Source organism: Oncorhynchus tshawytscha, linkage group LG03 (genome assembly GCF_018296145.1).
Source record: "Oncorhynchus tshawytscha isolate Ot180627B linkage group LG03, Otsh_v2.0, whole genome shotgun sequence".
Taxonomy (NCBI): domain Eukaryota; kingdom Metazoa; phylum Chordata; class Actinopteri; order Salmoniformes; family Salmonidae; genus Oncorhynchus; species Oncorhynchus tshawytscha.
The window spans coordinates 17,443,342-17,469,307 of NC_056431.1; the positions used below are offsets into that span (position 1 = coordinate 17,443,342).

Consider the following 25,966-nt stretch of genomic DNA (forward strand, 5'->3'; position numbering starts at 1 on the left):
GGTGTTCGCCCTGCTCTACTTGTTGTGGGCGGAGCCGCTGGCAGAGTTGATAAGGAGCAATCCAAGTATTATGGGTGTTTCTGCAGGCGGCCTGCCGCACAAGATTTCGCTTTACACGGATGATGTCTTGCTCTGCATATCCAACCCTGAGACATCCCTCCCATTTTAGACAAAATTGCTCAGTATGGCAAGTTCTCAGATTATAAGATAAATTGTCCATTCCAATGGAAGACACAGGGGTTTCAATGCCTTGATCTTCATAACACCAGATCTGAATAGCCCTTTCAAGGAAAACTATCTTCCACTCCTGGATCGAATCAAGAACGATCTCCAAACCTAGATCTCCCTCCCAATTAGCTTAGTAGGAAGAATTGATGTCATCCGTATGAACATCCTCCCTAGACTAAACTATTTTTTCAGATGCTCCCATGCTATCTCCCAGTTTCCTTTTTCAAAACAACTAACCAAAGCATCACCAAATTTATATGGGGCAATAAAAAACCTAGGATCAAGTTCTCCACTCTATCGAAACCTGAATCTAAGGGTGGTCTTGCACTTCCCTCCCTTCAATTGTACTACTGGTCTGCCCAAATTCGCAACATGCTAACATGGATCACAAACAGACAAGAGAACGTGGATTCCGATAGAAGCCCAATCCTGTGGTTCATTGCCACTAAGCTCAATTATATTCATTAATAACTTTAGTGAAGTGGGCAACATAGCCAAAACCTTTGATTTACAGCACCCTACTAGCATGGAGGGACTGTAAGAAATACCTGGGCATTTCCTCCCAAATATGTTCTCACTCGCCAATAGTAGGCAACCCAGACTTGCCAAAAGTCCTGAAGGATGCCAACTTTCATCTTTGGCATACTCTCGGAATCAGGACCTTTTCAGACCTATTTCATCAGAAAACCACAACGCTGAAATCCTTTCAAGAGCTCTGCAGTGAATTCAATGTGCCAAGATCCCATTTAAAAAATATATCTTCAAATTAGACATGTAATTTCCTCATTTACTTCCAAGTAAATGAGGAAATGAAGTTGAAACCCTTCTTGTCACAGCACAATCCATTAAAGGCAAAATATCTTATCTATAGACTCCTTTCTGAGAAATGAGGCTCCTCCTTTACTCCTTTGAAAATAATCTGGGAAAAGGACCTTGGTCTGACTCTCAGTGATGAGTTATGGGCGGAGGTTTGCGACAGGGTATACTGCTCCTATACTAATGTAAAAATGAAAGAATCTAATTACAAATTTTTGTTCAAATTTTATTACACTCCTTTGAGACTCCATAGAATGAAAACTGACATCTCTCCTAACTGTAAAATATGTACCTCTGAAAGTGGAACCTATATGCATGTATTTTGGAACTGTAGAGAGATATACATAATGCTGCACAGAAAATACTAATGTACCGTTTTATATGACCCCTGTATCTATCTTCATGCCCAGCAGGACTTTGTTCTTGATCCTGACAGAGAAAATTTGCTTATGACTATTACATACTTTGCTAAGAAATGTTTTCTTCTATTGTGGGCCTCTAATACCCCTCCTACATTTAAAATGTGGATTGACCAGATTGTTGACTTTCTCCCTCTTGAAAATCTCACTTATGACCTCTGCAAGAGACAGCCCAGGTTTGATAGACTCTGGTCTCCACTACTCAACTATATTTCAAATTGGACAGAGTGAATGGGGTGATGAGCAGATACATGTTGTGTAAGGTGCTGTAAAATCTAAAAACTAATTATTTGCTTGTTGTCTCAGCTAAGGCTGGAAATAGCTAATAAGAACCTTGATAGTGCTGCTGCAAGTTTTATTTATATATATATATATATTTTTTTAATCATAGAAAAAAAAAAAAAAAAAATTTTTCTTTTCTATTTTAAAAAAAAAAAGTCTGTCACATCTGTGAATGTGGAATGTGTTTTGTTGGTTGATTGAAAAACAAGAACTTAATAAAACTTTAAAAAAAATAAAAATAAAAAAGTTTTAATGACTCCAACCTAAGTGTATGTATACTTCCAGCTTCAACTATATCTGCTCTCTATAGCACAATATAACATCAGAATGTGAGAGGGAAGCCTCTTGAACTGAGGGTGTGTAGAGGGTGGGACTGGTCGCTGGGTAGCCTAGTGGTTAGAGAGTTGGACTAGTAACCGGAAGGTTGCAAGTTCAAACCCCCGAGCTGACAAGTTACAAATCTGCCATTCTGCCCCGAACAGGCAGTTAACCCACTGTTCCTAGGTCGTCATTGAAAATAAGAATTTGTTCTTAACTGACTTGCCTTGTTAAATAAAGGTCAAATAAATAACAACAGTCAGCGCTTTCCTTTTAGTTGCCTTATGGAAGAGGTTGCCCAGCTGTTCCTGTGGCTGACCGATGATTTTGCTGGCTGACAATTGTGGCCAGCTTGTTTTTACTCCTCACATTGAAGTTGCTGTATCAGACTGTCATGTTGATGATTAGGATGCTCTCCAAACTGCTGTACACCATCTCCAGAATATCTTGACCTTGTTCTCTTTCTTCCTATCCTTTAACCCAGATTTCTAGTTTGCAAAAAACTGTCCTCACAAAACAGACTATGCATATGTCCAAAAAAGGGAAGAATTAAGATAAAACTGAAAATACATTTTGACCTCAGTCTGGTAAATGATCTAGACTTATTCAGAGCATAGACAGAGCTTGGAAATGTCTCAAACTTTTTGGGGGTTATTCAAGCATAACATTGGCTCCAATCTCTACTGTTTTCTGATAAGTATAGCCCCACTGCAAATGCTGGGGCTAGTTCAAAAAGTGAGATATATCTGTACAATTCATGATTGAGTTGTGAAAGACATTTAAATAAAGCACATGATCTATGTAAAACTTCAAAATATAAAGATTGAGAGAAAGACAAGTTGGGGAAAAAATCACAAGTTCTCTTTGAAATATTCTTACAAAACAAATCAAAACATGAATGAATGGAAGAGAGATGGTTACTGAGTTTCTCTGAAAGGAGAGTAAACAAGTCCTTTCATTTCTTTTTCGATTCTATTCCATGTATTAAATTTAGCTGAATCCCGTTGATAATTACTTTGTTCACATTCTCGTATTCCTTGGCAACATATTAGCTGCACTATCAAACCAACATGTTTGGTATTCAGTCAGTGTCCAAAATTATCAATTTAATTTCAATCGGAATGCGGCTCTGTCAGATGAGAGTTGATGATTTATATGAATAGAATCTATGTGTATCTGCCTGCTGGGCTACTGAACTTGTGAAGCATACATTTCTCAGATTGTTTTCCCATCAACTGGAGAAGGTAGATATCAAAGCTACACACTATTAATTGATTTCCTAGCAGGTAGCTGTCCTGTAGCACAACAGTGTAGACAACCAAAGAGTTCTTACCTTTATGCATTTGAGTTTCTTGAGAACATTGTTTAGTTTTGGGAACAAAACAATTCTGTCAGTGCAAGAGTTGTTATTATTAATACAATATGTGATTGAATAGGGTTCCTAAGTTTACAAAGGGACACAAAGTATGATTAAATGGGGATGAAAGAGGGTAATTGTAATTGGAACATAATTAACTTGTCAAAACATTTTATTTCATAATGCTGTACTATTTTGAATGCAGAATGCAATATTCAACCTGTTTTGGGGTTTTGTTCATTTTGATTAATATGAATTCAAGTCTAAATTATCACTCTGAAGCTGAAACATTGTTTCCTTCATTAATCAATAGGAATGACAGGAACAGTAATAATAATTGTAATGAAAGAGACCAAGAGACCATAATACCAATGTCATTGGGAGGAACAGTGATCATTTTAATAAGATGAGAACAGCTCAAGCCCCACTCTGTGACAGGTAATCTGCATTGCCAATTGTCTGATTGTGACCACATTATGCTAATGACGGAGTCTGAGTTGATTTATGCAAGACCCTGAGGGCAGTGGGAGGCGATAAAGTCACCAGACTGGAAAGGTAGGTAGGAATCGTATTATCATATAAAAAGTAAGAGACATTTAGTCATGGGAACTAACCTTCATGACATCGTTTGGAGATACTCTGCAGGGATAACAATAAAAGGTACTGTAATACAAATTGAAGATATAGGTTTAACTCAAGTAATAATTAACATTATGAAACACTAAAGGTTTTTCATTGTCCTCAGCTTACCTAATGGAAAAAAAGGCTATATGGTTGTTGTATCAGTCACTAGGATACTCAGTCTATTATATATGTTCCCATCATGTCACAGGCATGTCTGCAGAGCTGTCATTTAGGAGAGACGTGATTGACATATGACTTAAAAAGTCTACTCTGCTCCCAGAACAACTCTGGGCAAGTCATCCATCTGTCACATCCTGACAATCCTTTATTTAACTTGCCATCGGTGGATTAGATGTGTCAGTCATGTATTAAGCTGAATAAAAGCTGCCCCAAAAGATACAAAGTAACGAGATGTGGGGTTGAGAGAGGAGATGAAAGAAGATGACAGAAGTGAATGTCATCATTGAAAATCATCCTGCATCAACAAGAAATTATAATTATAATTAATAAAAAATGTATAGGGGTTGATACATTTTTCCTAGGAGAAAATCAAGTCTCAAATTTCAAAGTGGAAATTAAAAACTCCACCACCGTCTTTTTAAACCTCATACACTACTAGTTTTACATTTCCTGCAATGCAGGAAGGTTCTCCTGCAACAGGGTGATCAAATTAAGATCCTACATCTGTATGTTGACTGTATTTGTTATGGTTGATACAGTATGACGTTATTGTATTAAGTCAATCCTCAGGAAATGAAAGTGAAGTCACCTCTCATTGAGTAGTGTATGTTTTCCAACAAACTTTCATACTCAATGGAGAGCATTAAGAAACCCAAGGTCTTCTGGCACTATATGATGAATCAAATGAAATGAGAAGCCAACTGAATAGAAACCCAATTCTAAAGGGTGTCAGGGTGAAACAGGGTCAAGGTGTGTGAAGCGTGATTCACTTTCTCTAAAGAGTTAAATGGATAGGGAGGTTGACTAGGCTGACTCTTGGGAGCTCTGCTGTGGTGGCTAAAGGCAGTGTGTATTGACGTCCCTAAACCTGCCTCCAGGCTCCAACCATAGAGCCAGGCCTGTACTGGCAGCTTCAATAGTACTAATTAGATTCACTGGAATAGGCCCGGTCTGTGTGGATGAGGAAGGTTCCACGATAACTTCCTGCCTGGCCCTCAGGTTTGTGAGGTGTCTTCAAGGCCGGGAGAAATGCTTTTTCTTTCAAATGAAATGATCTTGATGACTTTTGGTATATGGGTACTCCATTATATTCAAGGCTATGGTCCAGCCAAGGCTTAGTCCATTCAAGTGAAGTTCAGCTGCATCACATAAAAGGAAACGTTTACTTGTTAGAGGTAGTCTTTATTGGTAATAATGGTGGTCTTTGCGTACTGAAGTTCAGGATGTTTGTGAAGTGCATAAGATAGCCTTAAGTAGATTCCATTACTGTGTATGGGGACAGCTTCTACACAACTCTTATTTGCTCAGACTGTCGAGACAGACAGGCAGACCTTCCATGCCTTCCCCTACTCTGGGCCTATAATTTACCAGCTGAATGGTACTGGAGTTGGTCTTTGTTCACAATCACACAAACAAAGTGCTAAAATTGTTCTCCAGCCCATGTAAAACACTGATGAAAATGTATTAGCTTCGATCAATTTTTAATTTAGCCTGTAATAATATCGTTTTAGTATTGCCAGTGGCTACAGCTTTTCTCAAAAATGTTCTGGCATATAAGGCTTTTCAAGTAGATGTATTGTTGTGTTGGCATGAATCCTAAAACAGGGTTATTTGGCTCCGATTCATTTTACATGCTCCTCTTTATCAATATAAGGAGATAATTGTAATTTGGGTAAACCTCTTTTAAATTGCATATGAATTTGAGTTTGTTTATTCAACCTTTTGAGTGTCGTTGGGAGGTTAAAATTAGTTGTCGAGGGTGTTAGCCAACAATTAAACATCTTGTAGTTGTGTGTACGGCAGTGGGTGTATCTCACAGCCAGTCTGTGTCTGAGAAAGTAGTGTGCTCAACAGACAGAAGCCTATTTGATTTTGTGTCAGAGACGATGCTTGTGGAAAACCACAAGTTGCAGCAGTGCAAACAGAAATATAGTGAGTACACAAGTTCTGACATTTAGAACACTGCTTTATTCATGATAAGATCAGTAACGTGCATTATTTGTTTGATTGTTATTAATATTAAAAGAACAAAGTTGTTTCTGGTTGAGGAGTATGCTCAAAGGACCCCGGCCTAACTGTTTTCTGTGAGATGGAACTGTTCAGGACAACAATACTTCTGTCAGTTCTGGTTCTCTCTCAAGGTAACATAGTTTCATCTAATATTTCTACTTTGATTGTATTCAATTATATTATCTTCATTGGCTCTTTTGAAGGAAAGTATGACGGTTGTACTCTATGTACATCAAACACAGCATCAAATGTATTTTACAATTGTTTGTATGAGTTGTTGGATAATACTAAAGATATGCACATCTTTCTTATTATGCTTCAACATCACAATATTTTAAAATGAATTTGTTTGTTTCGTTTTATTCTACTTTTTGACAGCCATGTGTTGGTGTGTTCAAACAAGTAATACAATATTTCTACAAAAAAGGTCTGACCGGAGTGATGCCAACTAGCTGTAGGCTAAATGCTGCATAATCTTACAGAGGATTACTTTACTTGCCAATGCAAGGAGTTTACTGCAACAGCCAATACGGTTCATCGAACACCAGCTCGCTCAAATTCAAAGACCGCTTGACGCAACATAAAAGTACAGGGAATTCAAATCAACCAACCATAGTAAACTAGGATTGGCTGAAACGTAAACGTTTTGTATGAATCACTAATTTGTCACAGAGATACATAAACAAAGTGACAGTTCAAAATGATTTGCTTTCCGAGGAGGAGAGCTGTGACATGGGTTAAAGCATGAACAAACTATTTTGCTTCACAGATGATTCATTATCTGCATTGATTCCTCAAACATTGCTAGTGTGAAATTGGTTTTAATTCAACATTGAGCCACAGATGTTATTCATGGCATATCCATCTAACAACTAAATTAACCAACTGAGGCAGTTGATAATAGCTGTTATGAAATCCAATGTAAATATAGTGATTTACATACTCCATATTATATCCTTCTAATGGGACTATTGTGTAGCCACCTTGAAATACCATCAACAGACAGTTTACAAAATGGAAAAGATTATTCTGATTAGAGCCAAATTCAATAACCTGTTGGTAATTTACCGCTGCCTGTCCTGGGCTTCATAAAGCATTGACAACACGTGGTAAGATTAAATAACTGATTGGACAGCTGCATGAATACTCTCATAACTACCATACGCATAACTACAATCATTTTTCATTTATCTTAGTTTACTTTGTTGTTTATCTTTTCAGGCTTTCTAAATAAAGACTACTCTGTTCCGGGGAACTTCTCTGGGTCGAGAGAGACTGATGAGCAGCAGACATCCAATCTATGTGAGTTCCAGTTTTATTTAAATGGTTGGTATTATGCTAAAAAGATCCTCAGAACCCGAGCCTCCAATCAAGCTTCATTTGGTTCCGGAGGCCACTGCAATCTACATCGATCTTACTCTCTGAATACCACCCCCCCATTCCTTCCTAAACCCCAAATTCCAATCCCTCGTGCCCATCCAGTCAAATTGCTAGGTGCTAAAATAGAAGGATGAATGGATAAGGTGTCTGTGTGCTTCTTAGAGGGAGGAGACAACCTCAAGCAACGATCCTGCAGAGAACTTGATTGCTCACAAGTCATTATACTGAGATCGAAATTATATGAGGCAAAGGCATTTGTTTTACTATAATGATACAGGTCACCATCAAATAAGCCATAGTGAGACGATATTTTCATTGTTCTGAGGGTTATGATGATGATGCGTAAGGCTCCTTTAGGGTAAAGTGGGAGGAACATCCCATACAAATATGCTCTCTCTAACACACAAATATGCTCTCTCTAACACACAAACATGCTCTCTCTAACACACAAACATGCTCTCTCTAACACACAAACATGCTCTCTCTAACACACAAACATGCTCTCTCTAACACACAAACATGCTCTCTCTAACACACAAACATGCTCTCTCTAACACACAAACATGCTCTCTCTAACACACAAACATGCTCTCTCTAACACACAAACATGCTCTCTCTAACACACAAACATGCTCTCTCTAACACACAAACATGCTCTCTCTAACACACAAACATGCTCTCTCTAACACACAAACATGCTCTCTCTAACACACAAACATGCTCTCTCTAACACACAAACATGCTCTCTCTAACACACAAACATGCTCTCTCTCACACAAAACACACAAACATGCTCTCTCTAACACACAAACATGCTCTCTCTAACACACAAACATGCTCTCTCTAACACACAAACATGCTCTCTCTAACACACAAATATGCTCTCTCTAACACACAAACATGCTCTCTCTAACACACAAACATGCTCTCTCTAACACACAAACATGCTCTCTCTAACACACAAACATGCTCTCTCTCACACAAACATGCTCTCTCTAACACACAAACATGCTCTCTCTAACACACAAACATGCTCTCTCTAACACACAAACATGCTCTCTCTAACACACAAACATGCTCTCTCTAACACACAAACATGCTCTCTCTAACACACAAACATGCTCTCTCTAACACACAAACATGCTCTCTCTAACACACAAATATGCTCTCTCTAACACACAAACATGCTCTCTCTAACACACAAACATGCTCTCTCTAAACACAAACATGCTCTCTCTAACACACAAACATGCTCTCTCTAACACACAAACATGCTCTCTCTAACACACAAACATGCTCTCTCTAACACACAAACATGCTCTCTCTAACACACAAACATGCTCTCTCTAACACACAAACATGCTCTCTCTAACACACAAACATGCTCTCTCTAACACACAAACATGCTCTCTCTAACACAAACAGAAAACAAAAAGAAGAAAAGAATGATCAATTGTCATTTGTCATAGAGGATATCAAATGGTCCGGTGGAGTCAGATTTTTAAGGAAAATGCTATCAATCAGTTATAATCATACTACACTAACCTGGTTTTCATTCTCTATTTGTTGAACCTAAATGAAGTGCAATTCCACATTTAAACCAGGAAAAAAGTGAAGACTAAAGTGTGATATGCAGAACCAAAGGCTCCAGTGTCACATGGTTTGAAACTACTGAGTATTTGGTCCCGTGGTGTTTCTAGAATCAGGTTGGTCGACTTCAGTGTCCCCCTCCGAATTCACCACCCAGTGACATTTCCACAGGACATGACTCACAGGATGTGGCTGCTCTGCTGAACGTCTGCAAAGAGCACAGCAACCGATAGGCCAACAAACAGCTAGGGCAATCATTGTGTGTGGGTATGTGTGTGTACTATGCTGTATAACATGTACTGTACATGTGACTACACTACATGGGGAAATATAAACAGTCATCTGTATTTCACTCTCATATTGATTCTGCATCTCCCCACCCCTCCAGCCATATCTCACCCCCCCAGGCTATCTCAGCACTGCTCTGGGGTTGTCGAGGTGCTCCATCGAGGGCTGTGGAGGCCGGTGACCTTTGACCTTGGGTCTGCAGAGTGGGCCAAAGTGGTGGAGGACATATGTACCAACCTGAGCTGCGGGGCAGTGTATGAGCTTCGACAGAATGGCACAGCTACTTTAAACTACTCCAGCTCAACGTGTCTGAGCCAGTGTGTCTACAGAGACCTACTGGTGGAGAACTGTACAGAGCTCTCATACACGGACTGCTCTAACCTGACTGAGATAACCTGTGGTAAGACCCTCATTGCAAAGCTTATGAGTGGATCGGCACAATTTATCTTGAGCAAGAGTAATAGCTACCGCTGTTAATAAGCAACCCCAAACACATTGTTGCAGTAACGCCTGCAAATTGTATGCCATGGAGAGCCATCGTATGGGCTGTCTCAAGTGTTTTGTGGACGCTTTGCAACAAGTTCCTCCCTTCAGCACACTTCCATTTTCAAGCTGCTTTTTAATGATCCTGAGCGAGGCCCAGCTTCTATCGAGGTAATCTGATGATCTATGAACTGATTAGTTGATCTGTCCATTCCTCAGGGCACCAGGCCGTGCGATTGGCTGGAGGCTCACACCACTGTGAGGGACGGGTGGAGTTGTGGAAAGAGGAAAAATGGGGAACGGTGTGTGACGATAGTTGGGACCTGAGAGATGGGGGCGTGGTCTGTGCCCAATTGGGCTGTGGCTCTGCCCTAAATGTGAGTGGGGAGGACGGGTCCTTTGAAGCGGGTGTTGGTCTGGTTCTCTTAGATGAGGTGAACTGTGGCGGGAGCGAGAGGAACCTATGGGAGTGTCCCTCCATGGGGACAGTCAACGACTGTGGACACAAAGAGGACGCTGCAGTGGTTTGTTCAGGTAAGCCTGCAGCTATAATATTATCATTGTCAGTTACTGGTTTCACAATCATGTCATAGTGTTTTTATATTATCTTTAGATTGGTCTGAATATGGATAGTGCAGTAATAACATGTAAAACACATTACCATGACTGAACATCCGGTGTCTTGGTGGCGAACCAAGTCCCCATCATCTTAGCGCCGATTTTCAGCGAATCAAGAATGATTTGACTCGTGACCTTATCAGTGTGTCTGAATGGACTCAGAGTCTCAGTCACACTCAGCACTGATATTGACGAACAAGCTTCAAATCCTCCTACAGTAACGCAGAGATCAGGTGATGTGAGAGAGGTCGTAAGCAGAAAAGAGACAGCTGCTTTGCATGAATTATTGTTATTTTCATTAACGGGAAGAAAAAAGAAGAAACACACAGGCAGCACAAAAACACACAGGCCTAAGTAATGCATGTCACTCAGAAAGTAGACATACCACCTCAATACCACGTCGCAACAGCTCTGTCTGAGGAAGACCCTCAATGGAAGATGTTCAACCTGGTAGCCAAGTTCAAGAGTTCCTTGGTGAGAAAACATCCAAACTGCCTTGACCTCAACATGACAACAGTTGTTTGGCACTTCCATGGGTTTTGAATCTTGCATCTAAATGAACAATTTTTGCTAAATGTATAGTGTGAATTTTAGTGTCTGAGACTCCAGTTCTGTCAAGGCCATGGCTTGTTGACCATGTTTCCGATCCATTTCGAACACCTCAAGTGATAGTTAATTATGTAGGCCTACTCAAAAGGCTACATCCATCAATATGTGAGTCCTACACATTTCAAAGTACATTTTTTTAAAGAGAAAAACGCAAACATTCCTGGCAGTAATGCCAAATGACTGACTGAAATGTCTAACTTTTGAATAAGAGTCAGATATTGGTTCAATAGATCATTAGATACACAGATGGACAAACACAACTCCTCTTGGATTTACAATTTTTGAGCAAATGTTTTTTTAAGCAAAAATGTTCCCCGTCTTTCAAACAAGAGTGCCTTGAGCACTCAGGAGAAGTGAGCCATGCATCTGTTATACATTCTAGTTCTCTAACACCTCTAGGACTTTTCCATTTCCCTGACAGGAATTCCATCTCAACCAGTCAACGAGACGGCAGAACAGAACACCCAGACTTCAACCATAGGTACCTTCAATAGATGCTGACACACATGACCCTCCATCTGTGTAATAATACACCAAGAGTGTCTGCTCTGCTCATTAGAACATGTCAAGAATAATTTGTTATCTAGTCTGTACGCTGCACTTTGATAGGTTCTTGTTTCCAGCAGGCTCAGTTCTACTAGTCACCAGTGCAGAGAGCTGGTCCTCTCCTCCCGCAGCTGCTGTCTGGGGCTGCATCGCATTGTCTATAGCCCTCCTCCTCACACTCCTCTCCAATGCTTCACTCTTCCTGTCTTACAGGAGGAGAGCTGGTGAGTCATCGTGTTTCTCTATTTTTCTTTCTCTTTTCTTGCCTCAGACTCAACTGTCACTCTCCCCATTTGTTCACACCAACAACAACAAACATGCTATCATCAATGAGTAGTAATTAAGACTGAGAAACTGCTTTGTCAGAAGGGTATTACATATTCTTCTCAATGGTTTGCCAATTATGATAATGCAACAACACAATGCAATGTGATTCAATACAGTACACAAAGGAAATCACCAAACTGGAACAGTATGCATATCACTGGGTTGGTTGATTGCTCATTAAGAGAGTCCCACCACCAGTGTTGTTTTCACACCAACTTTACATTTAAAAAAGCAGCATTTATTATTTCACAAGGATGATATATGAATATGTGCCATATGTGACGGCGGTCTAATTCAAATATTTAATTGGTTTTGAGATGTGTCCTTATTTTCTTGTCCAACATCAAAGACAACAAAGGCCAACAAACCTATTATCCTAGCTTCGGTAAAGATACGTTTCAAAGGCAAAACTTTCCCTTCATTACTAGCACTTCTGGTTCACCAAAGACAAGATGGCCGCTTGCTGTCCATCCAGTCTCAACACACCGACCGAGGGGAGAGTGTCAACCTCCTCACAGTCACCATGGACACAGCTGATTACAGTGAGTTCCTACTGGTGCACTTGTCCTCTCTGTGCCCATTAGTTACTTGCAATTTTAAGGAATGTCTTATTAGTTCAAGTGTCCCATTTGTCATTTTCTCTGTGGCCTTTCATGCAGCTCCACAGTACCTTTCCAAACAGCCCTCTCAGAATGACACCGAAGCCTCGTGTGACTCTGACTATGAAAACTATGACTTCAATGACCAACCCTCTGTTGCCATGGCTACTGCACTTGGTCAGTTCATCTTCATAGTTTTGGATAAATAGTGCAATTCTAAAAGAAAAAAATATGGGAATTGACACATGGCTATTAAGGGAGAAAGTGGTCCAAGGACTTGCTCACAGTGCCAACCAAATGGTCTTTTATGTTTTCATTAGTCAGGGTCCTTGACAATGGAGTGAGCACAAGCAGAGAGCCATGGGAAACCACGCAGACAGCAGAGACCTCTGACGCTCCTGAGAAATATAATATTGTTACTGAGACAATCAATGGCATTGAGAGAAATAACACTGCCACCCAAAGCCGTAAATTACTGTCAGGTTGGGTGAACCAGATTTTTACCATGATCGTATTGTGTCCATATAGAACAGATTTCTTCATCCTCTTAAAAGGACATAATGTCCTCTTAAAATCTGGGACTTTACTATAACCGTTTGCAGAACAAGGAATCAGAAAAGTTATAATTTTCAAAAAATTGCCATGGTGACAGAAAAGTTGAATAAGAGCCCTATTGTAACATACTAGCACTAACAACCATTTGTATGTCCAGGTCATTCGCTGGTGTCATCCAGCACGTCTTCTGGGGAATGCTATGAGAACATTGAGACACTGGAGAAGGAGCTGCTGGACTCAGGTCAGTCTAAAATGCTCAACGGCAAATGCTGCAAAAAATAAACAAAATTAAATAATTGTAGTCCAAAAATGCTTTTGTGGAGTCAGTCAGTGCATCTATGAAATCCATTCTCATGAGTCAACGTTAACAGAGTAACTGTGTGGAATGCTAACCACCCAGGTCCAGATTTGAGAGAAACTGCCCTCACAGACTTGATCTGTGGAAGAGAGCCATCCTTGGGATCGAGTAGCAGTACATCATCAGGGGAATCCTACTACAACGTGGGGATGGCAGTGGAACAGCATCTACAGTCAGGTCCGTTCAAATCAATATCACGAGAACAACAAACACCTCATTTATCTGGCTGTGTCTAAACACTGGATGGAGTAGACACAACAAACACCTCATTTATCTGGCTGTGTCTAAACACTGGATGGAGTAGACACAACAAACACCTCATTTATCTGGCTGTGTCTAAACACTGGATGGAGTAGACACAACAAACACCTCATTTATCTGGCCGTGTCTAAACACTGGATGGAGTAGACACAACAAACACCTCATTTATCTGGCTGTGTCTAAACACTGGATGGAGTAGACACAACAAACACCTCATTTATCTGGCTGTGTCTAAACACTGGATGGAGTAGACACAACAAACACCTCATTTATCTGGCTGTGTCTAAACACTGGATGGAGTAGACACAACAAACACCTCATTTATCTGGCTGTGTCTAAACACTGGATGGAGTAGACACAACAAACACCTCATTTATCTGGCTGTGTCTAAACACTGGATGGAGTAGACACAACAAACACCTAATTTATCTGGCTGTGTCTAAACACTGGATGGAGTAGACACAACAAACACCTCATTTATCTGGCTGTGTCTAAACACTGGATGGAGTAGACACAACAAACACCTCATTTATCTGGCTGTGTCTAAACACTGGATGGAGTAGACACAACAAACACCTCATTTATCTGGCTGTGTCTAAACACTGGATGGAGTAGACACAACAAACACCTCATTTATCTGGCTGTGTCTAAACACTGGATGGAGTAGACACAACAGCAAAGGCTTTTTGCACTACACTTTTGTCTTGAAAGTTTTTGGGAGAAAATATGTAGATTCGTAATTACTTCACTGGGAGCACATTTTCTCATTTTCTTCTCAGAGAACACCTATACACATTCCCCTGTGCAATCAACCAGTACACACCAGGATCAGCAACAGCCTGTGAACAGTAGCTGCCACCTACTGAGCAATCAAAATCAAGGTACCTGATATTTCTGATGAGTCTCTGCATGTGTGTTTCAAAAGGTGGTCAGAATTTCCATTGAACCATGTAATGTTCCCTGCAGAGACTAATTCTCAGTCTCCTTGCTGGTGTCATCTTGTGTTTCAAAACCTGACATTAATTTGATGACCACCGGTGTAATCCCTGAAAGAAACAGAACAAATCATATTCAAATGGTTTCTCTAAGTTTATCAGCCAATGTGATTTCAAGTTGTGTCAAAACTCAATTCAAAGAACTAAGGTAGTCTGACAGATGGAGCCATTGGGTATGGGGCATAAACAACTGTGAGGATTTAAATTGTACTTAATTCCTTTAGTTTTCGCCAGATTTACTATCACAGTGAATATTGGAAAGGGTAGTATTTCTGGCAGGCGCATGCTTGAATCCAACAGTGAGCGAAAGAGAGAGACTGTCCTCATTCAGATTGAGGAAATTGGACGGCTCTGTTTTTCACTAATCTGCCATTAAACTATGGACACTAATACCCTTTATAGACAAAACCATTTTACAGGCAACATGCAGTAAAGTCTATCTGCCAATGTTTTTTAGAACCCAATTCATACGGTTCCATTTTTACCACATTCTTGCCGGGATAAGCATTTTATATCTACTGTGCACAAGCCGGCATGATTAGGAGTGGGAGTAGATGTGGGTGGATTTATTTTAATTAATATACACCATCACAAAGAAATCTACTATTCATTTGTTTTTTTGGCAGGTCCTAAGAAACATTATAGGACCGATACAATTTATTTAAAAAATAATACAAAATAATGCCATATTTTGAGTTTAATTATGTTACTGGTCTGTGCAGCCTATAGGCTACATGGCTGTGCCATGCATATAAAACCAAGTTATTTTGTTCATTAAACAGACAAGACACACTTAGGCTACACTGGTCACAGTCAACACACATTTCATAGTAGGCTGAGAATATAATGAAATATAACAGAATAAAATCCAGAATATTTTTCCCACACAATTTGCGTCACGGCAACGTGTGGAACTGCTGTCATATAAATAAAAGTGATTTTGAAACAGAGCCCAAGGCAAGCCCATGCTTTTTCTCTTTTCTACCCTCCCTCTGCTTTGATAGGGAGCAGCCGTAGGGTCTTACATTGAGAGTGTCTTCATCATGATACCCATAGAAAAAAATAGCAATCTATACTTTCAAAAGCATGAGTCTCCTGTTCATATTTCACAACCACTGCTGGCTTTTGGAGTTGCCTATACACGACCTAGCATAACAATAGGCCTACGCTTGATTTGGGGTACATTACTGCATGCTAAATGTTTCTAATCAGTGATAGATGAGCAAACAAATAGATGAGTTACCACCTCTACTTATTTGCCCAGCCAGAGAATTAACCAAATATAGATGGAGATTCAGGTGAAACAAAATCACATTGACAAGTCACAGGCTTTTGGTTGGGAGTAGAACAGGCTACTAAGCGACTGAAGATTAGTATTTTTCTCCGCTCATACATGAGTAATTAAGGCTTTGTTCTCTAATTGTACTTTTTTGTTCATTAGAATTGTTTATTTATTATTTGGGGTGTACTAAAATGTTCAAACATTGATGTATTATCATTAAGGGTAGGTTCCCTTGACAAAGATTAAGCCTGGTCCTTGACATGAAGTCATGTTCAATGGCGGCACCAGGTACCCGTATTCCCCTCCATGGATCACAACTGTGCAGTAGATTCAGGAGTCATGTACTGTCTGTAATGTACATTGCCTTCATAAAGTATTCATACCCCTCGACTTATTCCACTTGGTTACAGCCTGAATTCAAAATGGATAACATAAATAAACACACACAATACCCAAAAATGACAAAGTGAAAACATGTTTTCAGAAATGTTTGCACTATTTTAGCAAATGAAAAATATATTTTAATTTAAATAAGTATTCACACCCCTGTGTTAATACATGTTAGAATCACATTTGGCAGTGATTACCAATATGAGTTTTTCTGGGTAAATCTCTCAAATCTTTGCACACCTGGATTCTACAATATTTGCACATTATACTTTTTTACATGCTTCATGCTCTATCAAGTTGGTTGTTTATCATTGCTAAACAGCTATTTCCAAGTCCGTCCATAGATTTTCAAGCCGATTTAAATCAAAACACGTAACTACGATGCCAGTGTATATTTGGCCTTGTGTTTTAGTTTATTGTCCTGCTGAAAGGTGAATTTGTCTCCCTGTGTCTATTGAAAAACAGACTGAACCAGGTTTCCGCTAGTATTTTGCCTGTGCTTATCTCCATTCCGTTTTTTTTATCCCCCCAAAAAACTCTACTCCTTGCTGATGACAAGCATACCCTTAACATGATGCATCCACCACCATACTTGAAAATATGAAGAGTGGTACTCAGTGATCTGTTGGATTTGTCCCATACATAACACTTTTCATTTTTTATGAATTTGTTAAAATGTCTACAAACATAATTCCACTTTGACATTATGGGGTATTGTGTTTAGGCCAGTGACACAAAATCTCAATTTAATCTATTTTAAATTCAGGCTGTGTAACAACATAATATGGAAAAAGTCATGGGGTATAAATACTTTCTGAAGGCATTGTAGATGCAATTGCTGAAAACATGTAGCCTATTGTGGATGTATGTAGATGGTAATGTAAGTCTTTTATACAGATGATTCAAGCAGCTCATCCTCCTTGGAGCTTTATGAGAACATAGGATTCCAAGATGAAGAGGGGATTGGTGATGCTACTGTGAAAGAAGACCCGGACCAGTCTCTTTCTGACAGTGACTACGATGACATAACAAATTACTAGCATTTCATCAAACATAGCAGTGAAGTGAGAACTATAAAAACAGAGTCATTTACATTTTAGCAGATGCTATTATCCAGAAAGACATACAGGGGAAATTAAGTGTAATTGCCTTGCTCAAAGGTACAGACAGATATTTTTTCACCTCGTTAGCTTGGGGATTCGAACCAGCGACCTTTCTGTTACTGGCCCAACAGTCTTAACACCATTCGCTTCTCCACTGCACAGAATGACCAGCATTGTCAACAAACTACACTGTCACTGATATTGATTTAATACAGTGATCTGAGCCACACAAAGCACAGTCAATGCACATCAAACTTTTTAAACTTGAAATTCAATTGTGTTAATATTATCAAGGAGAAAAATCTATAAAAAAATAAGTGCATACAACATATATTCAACTATGACTAAATGTGAATAGCCTAGTCTATACACGCATATGCAGATGTTTTGTACATAATATGAGCATATTTTTTACTATCCAAAATACCTACTTCTGACTGGGCTATCACAACAAATCCCATGAATGTCTTTGGCAGTTAAGCTTTTTTTATGGTTCCCTGATGATGAATAAATTAGTACATATTTAATAAACTATCCACAGACTACTTAATTTGATTATGATTCATTTATAAAGTATCAACTACTTGGCGGTCAGAGTGAAGTAATGCTTTTATGTTTAATATTTTATTTCTAAATGTCTAGCACAGATGCAACAGGAAAAGCTTGCATCATTTAACTCCACACTAACCTCAACTTCATATTAAACACAATACATGAATGGTAAGATCAGAAATCCCTGAACAAAGAACGCATTTGACTCAAAGGGACAGAAGAGGAAATAAACAAAAGGACAAGGGAGATCGAAACTAAGACAGAAGGAAAGGCTACAGAAAAGCATGTAACATACTGAAATACTACACACACACATTATATATATATATATATATTTAGCCTCATCTTTCCTAAGTACCGTTTTCACACAAATATAGTCTGACATATACCTGCTCTTAAAACTGAGCTAGCTAAAATCACATCTCTAAAGATAGCAGAAGACCTACCATGTTCATTTAAACCCAGAACACACTAAATGTAATGCAGAGAAAGACCTATATCATTCTCAAGGCAGAAAAATATGTGTTGGGATGTCTATAACAAGAGGACATTGGTTTTCAAGAAACTGCAAAGTGATGTGTGTGTGTGTGTGATAGAAAGAAGGCTGTCACACGTCATGCTTCCCACAGACCCACTTGAGCTGGTGCTGTTCTCTCAGGTCGGTGAGGTCTCGAGCAGAGTGCCAGCTACACTGGCAGGCATATGCCCGCGCCCCCTTTCTTCTCCTCAGCTTGGCCCGCAGCTTCTGACAGTCTCACATGTTGCTCCTGCAGAGATACAAAGAAACAAGGCTGGTTAGCTAAGCAATGAGCTAGATGAATAGAATTAATTTATCTCACAGTATAATACCGGTATGTAGAGTTATAGATAGGATAAGTAGTACTAAATTCACAAAGTACTTGACCCAAATTGGTCATGTGCATGGAACAAAACCAGCCTCCAAGGACCCTTGAAAGATTGTTGAATGATTGGAAACATCACAAATATTCCAGAGTTAACCTGCAATTTCCAGCTGAAATAATACATTTGGGTGGAAAGACAAATTAGACAAGACACAATGGACATGGAAGTATGGTAAGGATGGTAAGCATGTCCATCCTAAAGCTTCATTTGCACAATACGTTATGTTGCATTTAACAAGCACATTTGAATGATAAATGAATCCCCATGTCTTGTAGAGGAGCCCTAGTCTCTCAGCAACTTAGTAAACCTCTATACTCCAGCACAAAGCCTGAAACCACCAAGTGTCCACCAGAACACCGACAGCAAAACCCACAAGCTTGGAACATCAGCCACTGCACATGCTCTTTTTCTATTTGAAAATGTTTTTCTCCCATTTGAGCACAGCCCTTCTGTCTATTGTCTTAGTTTGCATTTCAAGTCGACTCTCACCAATAGTATCAAATTAGTGTAGCCTGGAATAATTTAATTCCTGTCTTGGTGTTAAGAGCGCCAAATACCCACGCCTGCATACTTACAGCGCTACTGTTATAACGTCTTCCACTTCACTGCATTAACTAAGCTTAAGTGTCCGTCTTTGTTATCATGGGCAAGCTCTCTGTCAGTGAAACAACACAATATTGAACCAGAGAGGCACCCAAGGTGGCATTGTTGTGTTGTTTGACTGTTTGACTGTTGTTTGACTGTCTGTCTCCATCCACTAATACCAGTTGTCCTATGAAATTGCAACCTTCCAACCGGAAGGTTGCAAGTTCAAATCCCCGAGCTGACAAGGTACAAATCTGTCGTTCTGCCCCTGAACAGGCAGTTAACCCACTGTTCCTAGGCTGTCATTGAAAATAAGAATTTGTTCTTAACTGACTTGCCTAGTAAAATAAAGGTTAAATAAATAAATAAAAAATCTGCCATGCACTGATCTCAGAGCACGGTTAAAAAAAGTTTTAAATTCAACAACTGTGTAGTCATTCTCACTTTGGCAAAAAGTTACCCGTTTCTCTGAAAGGGTGGATATCAATCAAGGTGAAAGTCATAATCCTCATTTAAAAGGTATTTTACATTAAGAATCAAATGAAGATTATTCCAGTTTATTTTCACGAAGTCACACTATAAAAGGTTTACACTGCCCTCTTCTGTTCAAATCTGATACATTTGGGATTTGTGGTTTTCTGTAACAACTTCAAACTTGTTTCAAGATAATAACAATATTTAAATTCCGCAAAGAGTTTGTTAACCCATAAAGACACATCCGGCCCAATGAGAGGAGGCTCAGTGAAGAATAGGTAATCACAAGAGGGGTCCCATTCATGATCGTCAAACATGGCCACCCGAAAGTCACAGGAGATACATTTCAGCTGGTCACACGACCTGTCAGCACAGGTTAAACAATGAATCATATTAAAATGTGATCCATGCTTACACACACTTAACATTACAACAGGGTTCCCCAACTGGTGGCCTGCGAGTGATTTTATTCCCCCCCCACGTTTTCTGAGAAATATATATATATATATATATATATATATATATATATATATATATATATATATATATATAATATATATATATATATATATATATATATATTATTATTTTTTTTTTTTTGTAATTTTATTGTTGGACATAAGACTGTAAAATATTTCACATAAGAACAGATTGGGATCGAAAGAGCGCGTTGATCAAACACATGCTTTACCAAAGGCTCATTGTAATAGACTTTATGGCTTCCTGTGAATTACCATTTTGGTCTGCCTAAGATAATGACAACTGTAAAACATACAATAACATTGACAGCATGCAACAGAGATATACAGATGTCTTAGATAACATTTACTGAGTTTCAATAATAATGAACACATCTGAATTTTTGCAGTATACCACTGACAGGATGATACAGCCAGATATTATCATTCAACAGGCTGCAACACAAAATAAACCGTTGTCGGCAGGATTCGAACCTGCGCGGGAAGATCCCAATAGATTTCTAGTCTATCGCCTTAACCACTCGGCCACGACAACTGCCTATCTGTACGTCTACTACCTACCTACATGTACGACTACTACCAACCAACTATGCTCAAATGAATATGTGAGGTTCTTTAAATTTGAGTTATTGGCACAAACTTACTTTCTTGTTGCCTATGGCAATTACTTTGTCTTTGCCGTTTTAGGAAGCTGTCCTGTCTGCAAATGTGTAAAGTTAAGCAAATATGAGACTACCTAGAGGGCAGCCCTTTTGCAATGTAACGTTGGCTAATACATTGGGAGTCAGAAGGTCAGATATGATAGCAACCTTCCCATTGGAAACAGGCTAAATCAAATCAAATCAAATATAGCCTTGTATTTATCTAATTATAGCTCGCTAATACTGTGATATCCAGCTAATTACGACTATGGGTTGCTTATCTACTACTGGACAGTAGATGCTGTTATGTTTTAGCCAACAGCATTCAACATTGCAAGGCGATGTAGCTAAGGTTATTTACTCACGTTTAGCTCAAGGGAATCGAAGTCATCGTCAAGTATGTCCTCAAGAAGGGCATCTATATCTTCGCTGTCCGTTTTTCTGGGTGTATCGTCAGTGGTGCTGACGGTGTGAAGCGAGGAACAGTTTTAGCAAGCTAACGTTACATAGCTAACTAGGTGATTTAGTTAACATGCTTGATGAAATAACAATGCATTTTTAGGAAGGCTGGCGTTTGCAACTAATTAGCTAACGTTACATAGCTACCGCCGTTAGTTACGTTGCATAAGCTTCCACTGTGTCAGTCATGGTCAACAACTTGGTTTGCTAACGTTAGTCCATTCCCCCGTACTAGTTAACGTAGCCTGTTAACACTTGCATTTTACTATGCACCAGTTTTTTTTCTCCCCCAGTTTGTGTTAAACATTCCCTTGAAGTTGTGGCGTCAATGAAACATTGCGACAGAACTATGTTTCAACCTCATCTAGCAATTCGTCCGCCATAGCTTCAGGTACTGCTGCTGTCATGAACATGAGTGTTTGATTGACAGGCGTAACCTCATTTCAAGTAGGTAAAGATTGATACCGTGTAGCTAGCGATTTATGTGTTGTGATACAATAACAGATACTAGCTATCTATGATACAATGTAAACGCCTGGGCATTACCAACCACGGGAGAAAAATATCACGTTGTCGGCAGGATTCGAACCTGCGCGGGAAGATCCCAATGGATTTCTAGTCCATCGCCTTAACCACTCGGCCACGACAACATGTAATAATTTTTTTGACAGAAATCTTTAATATCCAACATATTTTGTCTATAAAAAGGGATATTTGACATTTGGACTTATATTATGATTCAGCAGGCTACAGCACACAACAACAACCCGTTGTCCGCAGGATTTTGACCTACTCGGAAGATTTCTAGTCTGTCGCCTTAACCACAAGGCCTAGATAACTACCTCCTAATTTCACTTGTACGAGTAACTATGTTTCAATTATTACCATGTTGGGTAGTGAGTTAATTAATTGGTTTCTTCATATTGAATGTGGCAATGACGCTTCTCAGAAATGTTACTTAATCAATGACCGAGTACAAACATTTGTGAATAAATGAATTCAACAGATAAAATAAGCATTACAAACTGGGTGGTTCGAGCCCTGAATGCTGATTGGCTGACATACTCGTGACGTGTTTCACGGGTATGACAAAACATGTATTTTTACTGCCCTAATTACGTTGGTAACCAGTTTATGCAGGAATAGGCTGGCAACAATTGGCCGAGCTTCGTCGAGTTTGGCCGGTGTAGGCCGTAATTGTAAATACGAATTTGTTCTTAACTGACTTGCCTAGTTAAATAAAGGTTCAAACATAAATAAAATTATAATAGCAATAAGGCACCTTGGGGATTTGTGGTATATTGCCAATATACCACGGCTAAGTGCTGTATCCATGCACTCCACTTTGCGTAGTGATTAAGAACAGCCCTTAGCCATGGTATATTGGCCATATACCACACCTCGTGCCTTATTGCTTTCCACCTGGCTACTCCTACCCCGGTCAACAGCACTGCACCACCCACAGCAACTCGCCCAAGCCTTCCCCATTTCTCCTTCTCCCAAATCCGTTCAGCTGATGTTCTGAAAGAGCTGCAAAATCTGGACCCCTACAAATCAGCCGGGCTAGACAATCTGGACCCTTTCTTTCTAAAATGATCTGCCGAAATTGTTGCCACCCCTATTACTAGCCTGTTCAACCTCTTTCGTGTCATCTGAGATTCCCAAAGATTGGAAAGCAGCTGCTGTCATCCCCCTCTTCAAAGGGGGGGACACTCTTGACCCAAACTGCTACAGACCTATATCTATCCTACCATGACTTTCTAAGGTCTTCGAAAGCCAAGTCAACAAACAGATTACCGACCATTTCGAATCTCACCATACCTTCTCTGCTATGCAATCTGGTTTCAGAGCTGGTCATGGGTGCACCTCAGGCACGCTCAAGGTCCTAAACGATATCTTAACCGCCATCGATAAGAAACATTACTGTGCAGCCGTATTCATTGATCTGGCCAAGGCTTTCGACTCTGTCAATCACCACATCCTCATCGGCAGACTCGACAGCCTTGGTTTCTCAAATAATTGCCTCGCCTGGTTCACCAACTGCTTCTCTGATAGAGTTCAGTGTGTCAAATTGGAGGGTCTGCTGTCCGGACCTCTGGCAGTCTCTATGGGGGTGCCACAGGGTTCAATTCTTGGACCGACTCTCTTCTCTGTATACATCAATGAGGTCGCTCTTGCTGCTGGTGAGTCTCTGATCCACCTCTACGTAGACGACACCATTCTGTATACTTCTGGCCCTTCTTTGGACACTGTGTTAACAACCCTCCAGGCAAGCTTCAATGCCATACAACTCTCCTTCTGTGGCCTCCAATTGCTCTTAAATACAAGTAAAACTAAATGCTTGCTCTTCAACCGATCGCTACCTGCACCTGCCCGCCTGTCCAACATCACAACTCTGGACGGCTCTGACTTAGAATACGTGGACAACTACAAATACTTAGGTGTCTGGTTAGACTGTAAACTCTCCTTCCAGACCCATATCAAACATCTCCAATCCAAAGTTAAATCTAGAATTGGCTTCCTATTTCGCAACAAAGCATCCTTCACTCATGCTGCCAAACATACCCTTGTAAAACTGACCATCCTACCAATCCTCGACTTTGGCGATGTCATTTACAAAATAGCCTCCAATACCCTACTCAACAAATTGGATGCAGTCTATCACAGTGCAATCCCTTTTGTCACCAAAGCCCCATATACTACCCACCATTGCGACCTGTATGCTCTCGTTGGCTGGCCCTCGCTTCAAACTCGTCGCCAAACCCACTGGCTCCATGTCATCTACAAGACCCTGCTAGGTAAAGTCCCCCCTTATCTCAGCTCGCTGGTCACCATAGCATCACCCACTTGTAGCACACGCTCCAGCAGGTATATCTCTCTAATCACCCCCAAAACCAATTCTTTCTTTGGCCGCCTCTCCTTCCAGTTCTCTGCTGCCAATGACTGAAACGAACTACAAAAATCTCTGAAACTGGAAACACTTATCTCCCTCACTAGCTTTAAGCACTAACTGTCAGAGCAGCTCACAGATTACTGCACCTGTACATAGCCCACCTATAATTTAGCCCAAACAACTACCTCTTTCCCTACTGTATTTTATTTATTTATTTTGTACCTTTGCACCCCATTATTTTTATTTCTGCTTTGCACATTCTTCCATTGCAAATCTACCATTCCAGTGTTTTACTTGCTATATTGTATTTACTTTGCCACCATGGCCTTTTTTTTTGCCTTTACCTCCCTTATCTCATCTCATTTGCTCACATCATATATAGACTTGTTTATACTGTATTATTGACTGTATGTTTGTTTTACTCCATGTGTAACTCTGTGTCGTTGTATGTGTCAAACTGCTTTGCTTTATCTTGGCCAGGTCGCAATTGTAAATGAGAACTTGTTCTCAACTTGCCTACCTGGTTAAATAAAGGTGAAATAAAAAATAATAAAAATAAAATCGCTTAAACATAAAACACAGGAGGTTGGTGGCAGCTTTATTTGGGAGGATAGGCTCGTGGTAACGTCTGGAAGCGGAATCAGTGGATTGGTATCAAATACATCAAACACATAGTTTGATGCCATTCCATTTGCTCCATGCCAGCCATGATTATGAGCTGTCCTCCCTTCAGCAGCCTACACTGAAATAAAATGTACTTTATAAAGAGAACACTGATGTAATACCACCCTGCATGCCACTGCTGGCTTGCTTCTAAAGCTAAGCAGGGTTGGTCCTGGTCAGTTCCTGGAAGGGAGACCAGATGCTGTTGGAGCTCCAGTATGAGGCACTCTTTCCTCTGCTCTAAAAAAATATCCCAATACCTCTTGGGCAGTGATTGGGGACACTGCCCTGTGTAGGGTGTTGTCTTTTGGATGGGACATTAAACAGGTATCCTGACTCTCTGAGGTCATTAAAGATACCATTGGCACTTATTGTAGGGGTGTTAACCCCTGTGTCCTGGCTAAATTCCTAATCTGGCCCTCAAACCACCACGGTCACCTAATAATCCCCAGTTTACAATTGGCTCATTAATCCCCCTCCTCTCCCCTGTAACTATTCCCCAGGTCGTTGCTGCAAATGAGAACGTGTTCTCAGTCAATTTACCTGTTAAAATAAAATGTACTTTATAAAGAGATTTTAGTGGAAACCGTTAATACCTTTCTGTTCAGAGCAAAGGAAAACAGTATGTTCCCTGACCGGGAATCGAACCCGGGCCGCGGCGGTGAGAGCGCCGAATCCTAACCACTAGACCACCAGGGA

At 40.0% G+C, this 25,966-nt stretch overlaps 1 protein-coding gene and 3 non-coding genes across 7 annotated transcripts; 1 reads left to right on the forward strand and 3 right to left on the reverse strand.

Moving 5' to 3' along the window:
• Positions 1–6,030: 6,030 nt before the first annotated feature.
• On the forward strand, positions 6,031–18,147 carry LOC112228914 (T-cell differentiation antigen CD6). Of its 4 annotated transcripts, XM_042311096.1 has the most exons (14): positions 6,031–6,156; positions 6,258–6,365; positions 7,456–7,536; positions 9,593–9,892; positions 10,195–10,509; positions 11,624–11,683; positions 11,826–11,972; positions 12,504–12,617; positions 12,735–12,851; positions 12,995–13,156; positions 13,387–13,470; positions 13,630–13,764; positions 14,628–14,729; positions 17,413–18,146. In XM_042311096.1, the coding sequence occupies exons 2-14, from the start codon at positions 6,314–6,316 to the stop codon at positions 17,553–17,555; spliced, it is 1,812 nt and encodes a 603-aa protein (XP_042167030.1). In that variant the 5' UTR covers positions 6,031–6,156; positions 6,258–6,313; the 3' UTR covers positions 17,556–18,146. The 4 variants fall into 4 exon arrangements, with proteins under 4 accessions (XP_042167030.1, XP_042167032.1, XP_042167031.1 ...); XM_042311098.1 differs by having other exon boundaries at positions 6,104–6,365; positions 13,636–13,764; positions 17,413–18,147; XM_042311097.1 differs by having other exon boundaries at positions 6,104–6,365; positions 11,829–11,972; positions 17,413–18,147.
• Positions 18,148–21,064: 2,917 nt separating this feature from the next.
• trnas-aga lies at positions 21,065–21,146 on the reverse strand. Its single transcript has one exon. It is a non-coding gene; the product is annotated as a tRNA-Ser (tRNA).
• Positions 21,147–22,279: 1,133 nt separating this feature from the next.
• Positions 22,280–22,361, reverse strand: trnas-aga. The gene has a single exon. It is a non-coding gene; the product is annotated as a tRNA-Ser (tRNA).
• Positions 22,362–25,894: 3,533 nt separating this feature from the next.
• Positions 25,895–25,966, reverse strand: trnae-cuc. Its single transcript has one exon. It is a non-coding gene; the product is annotated as a tRNA-Glu (tRNA).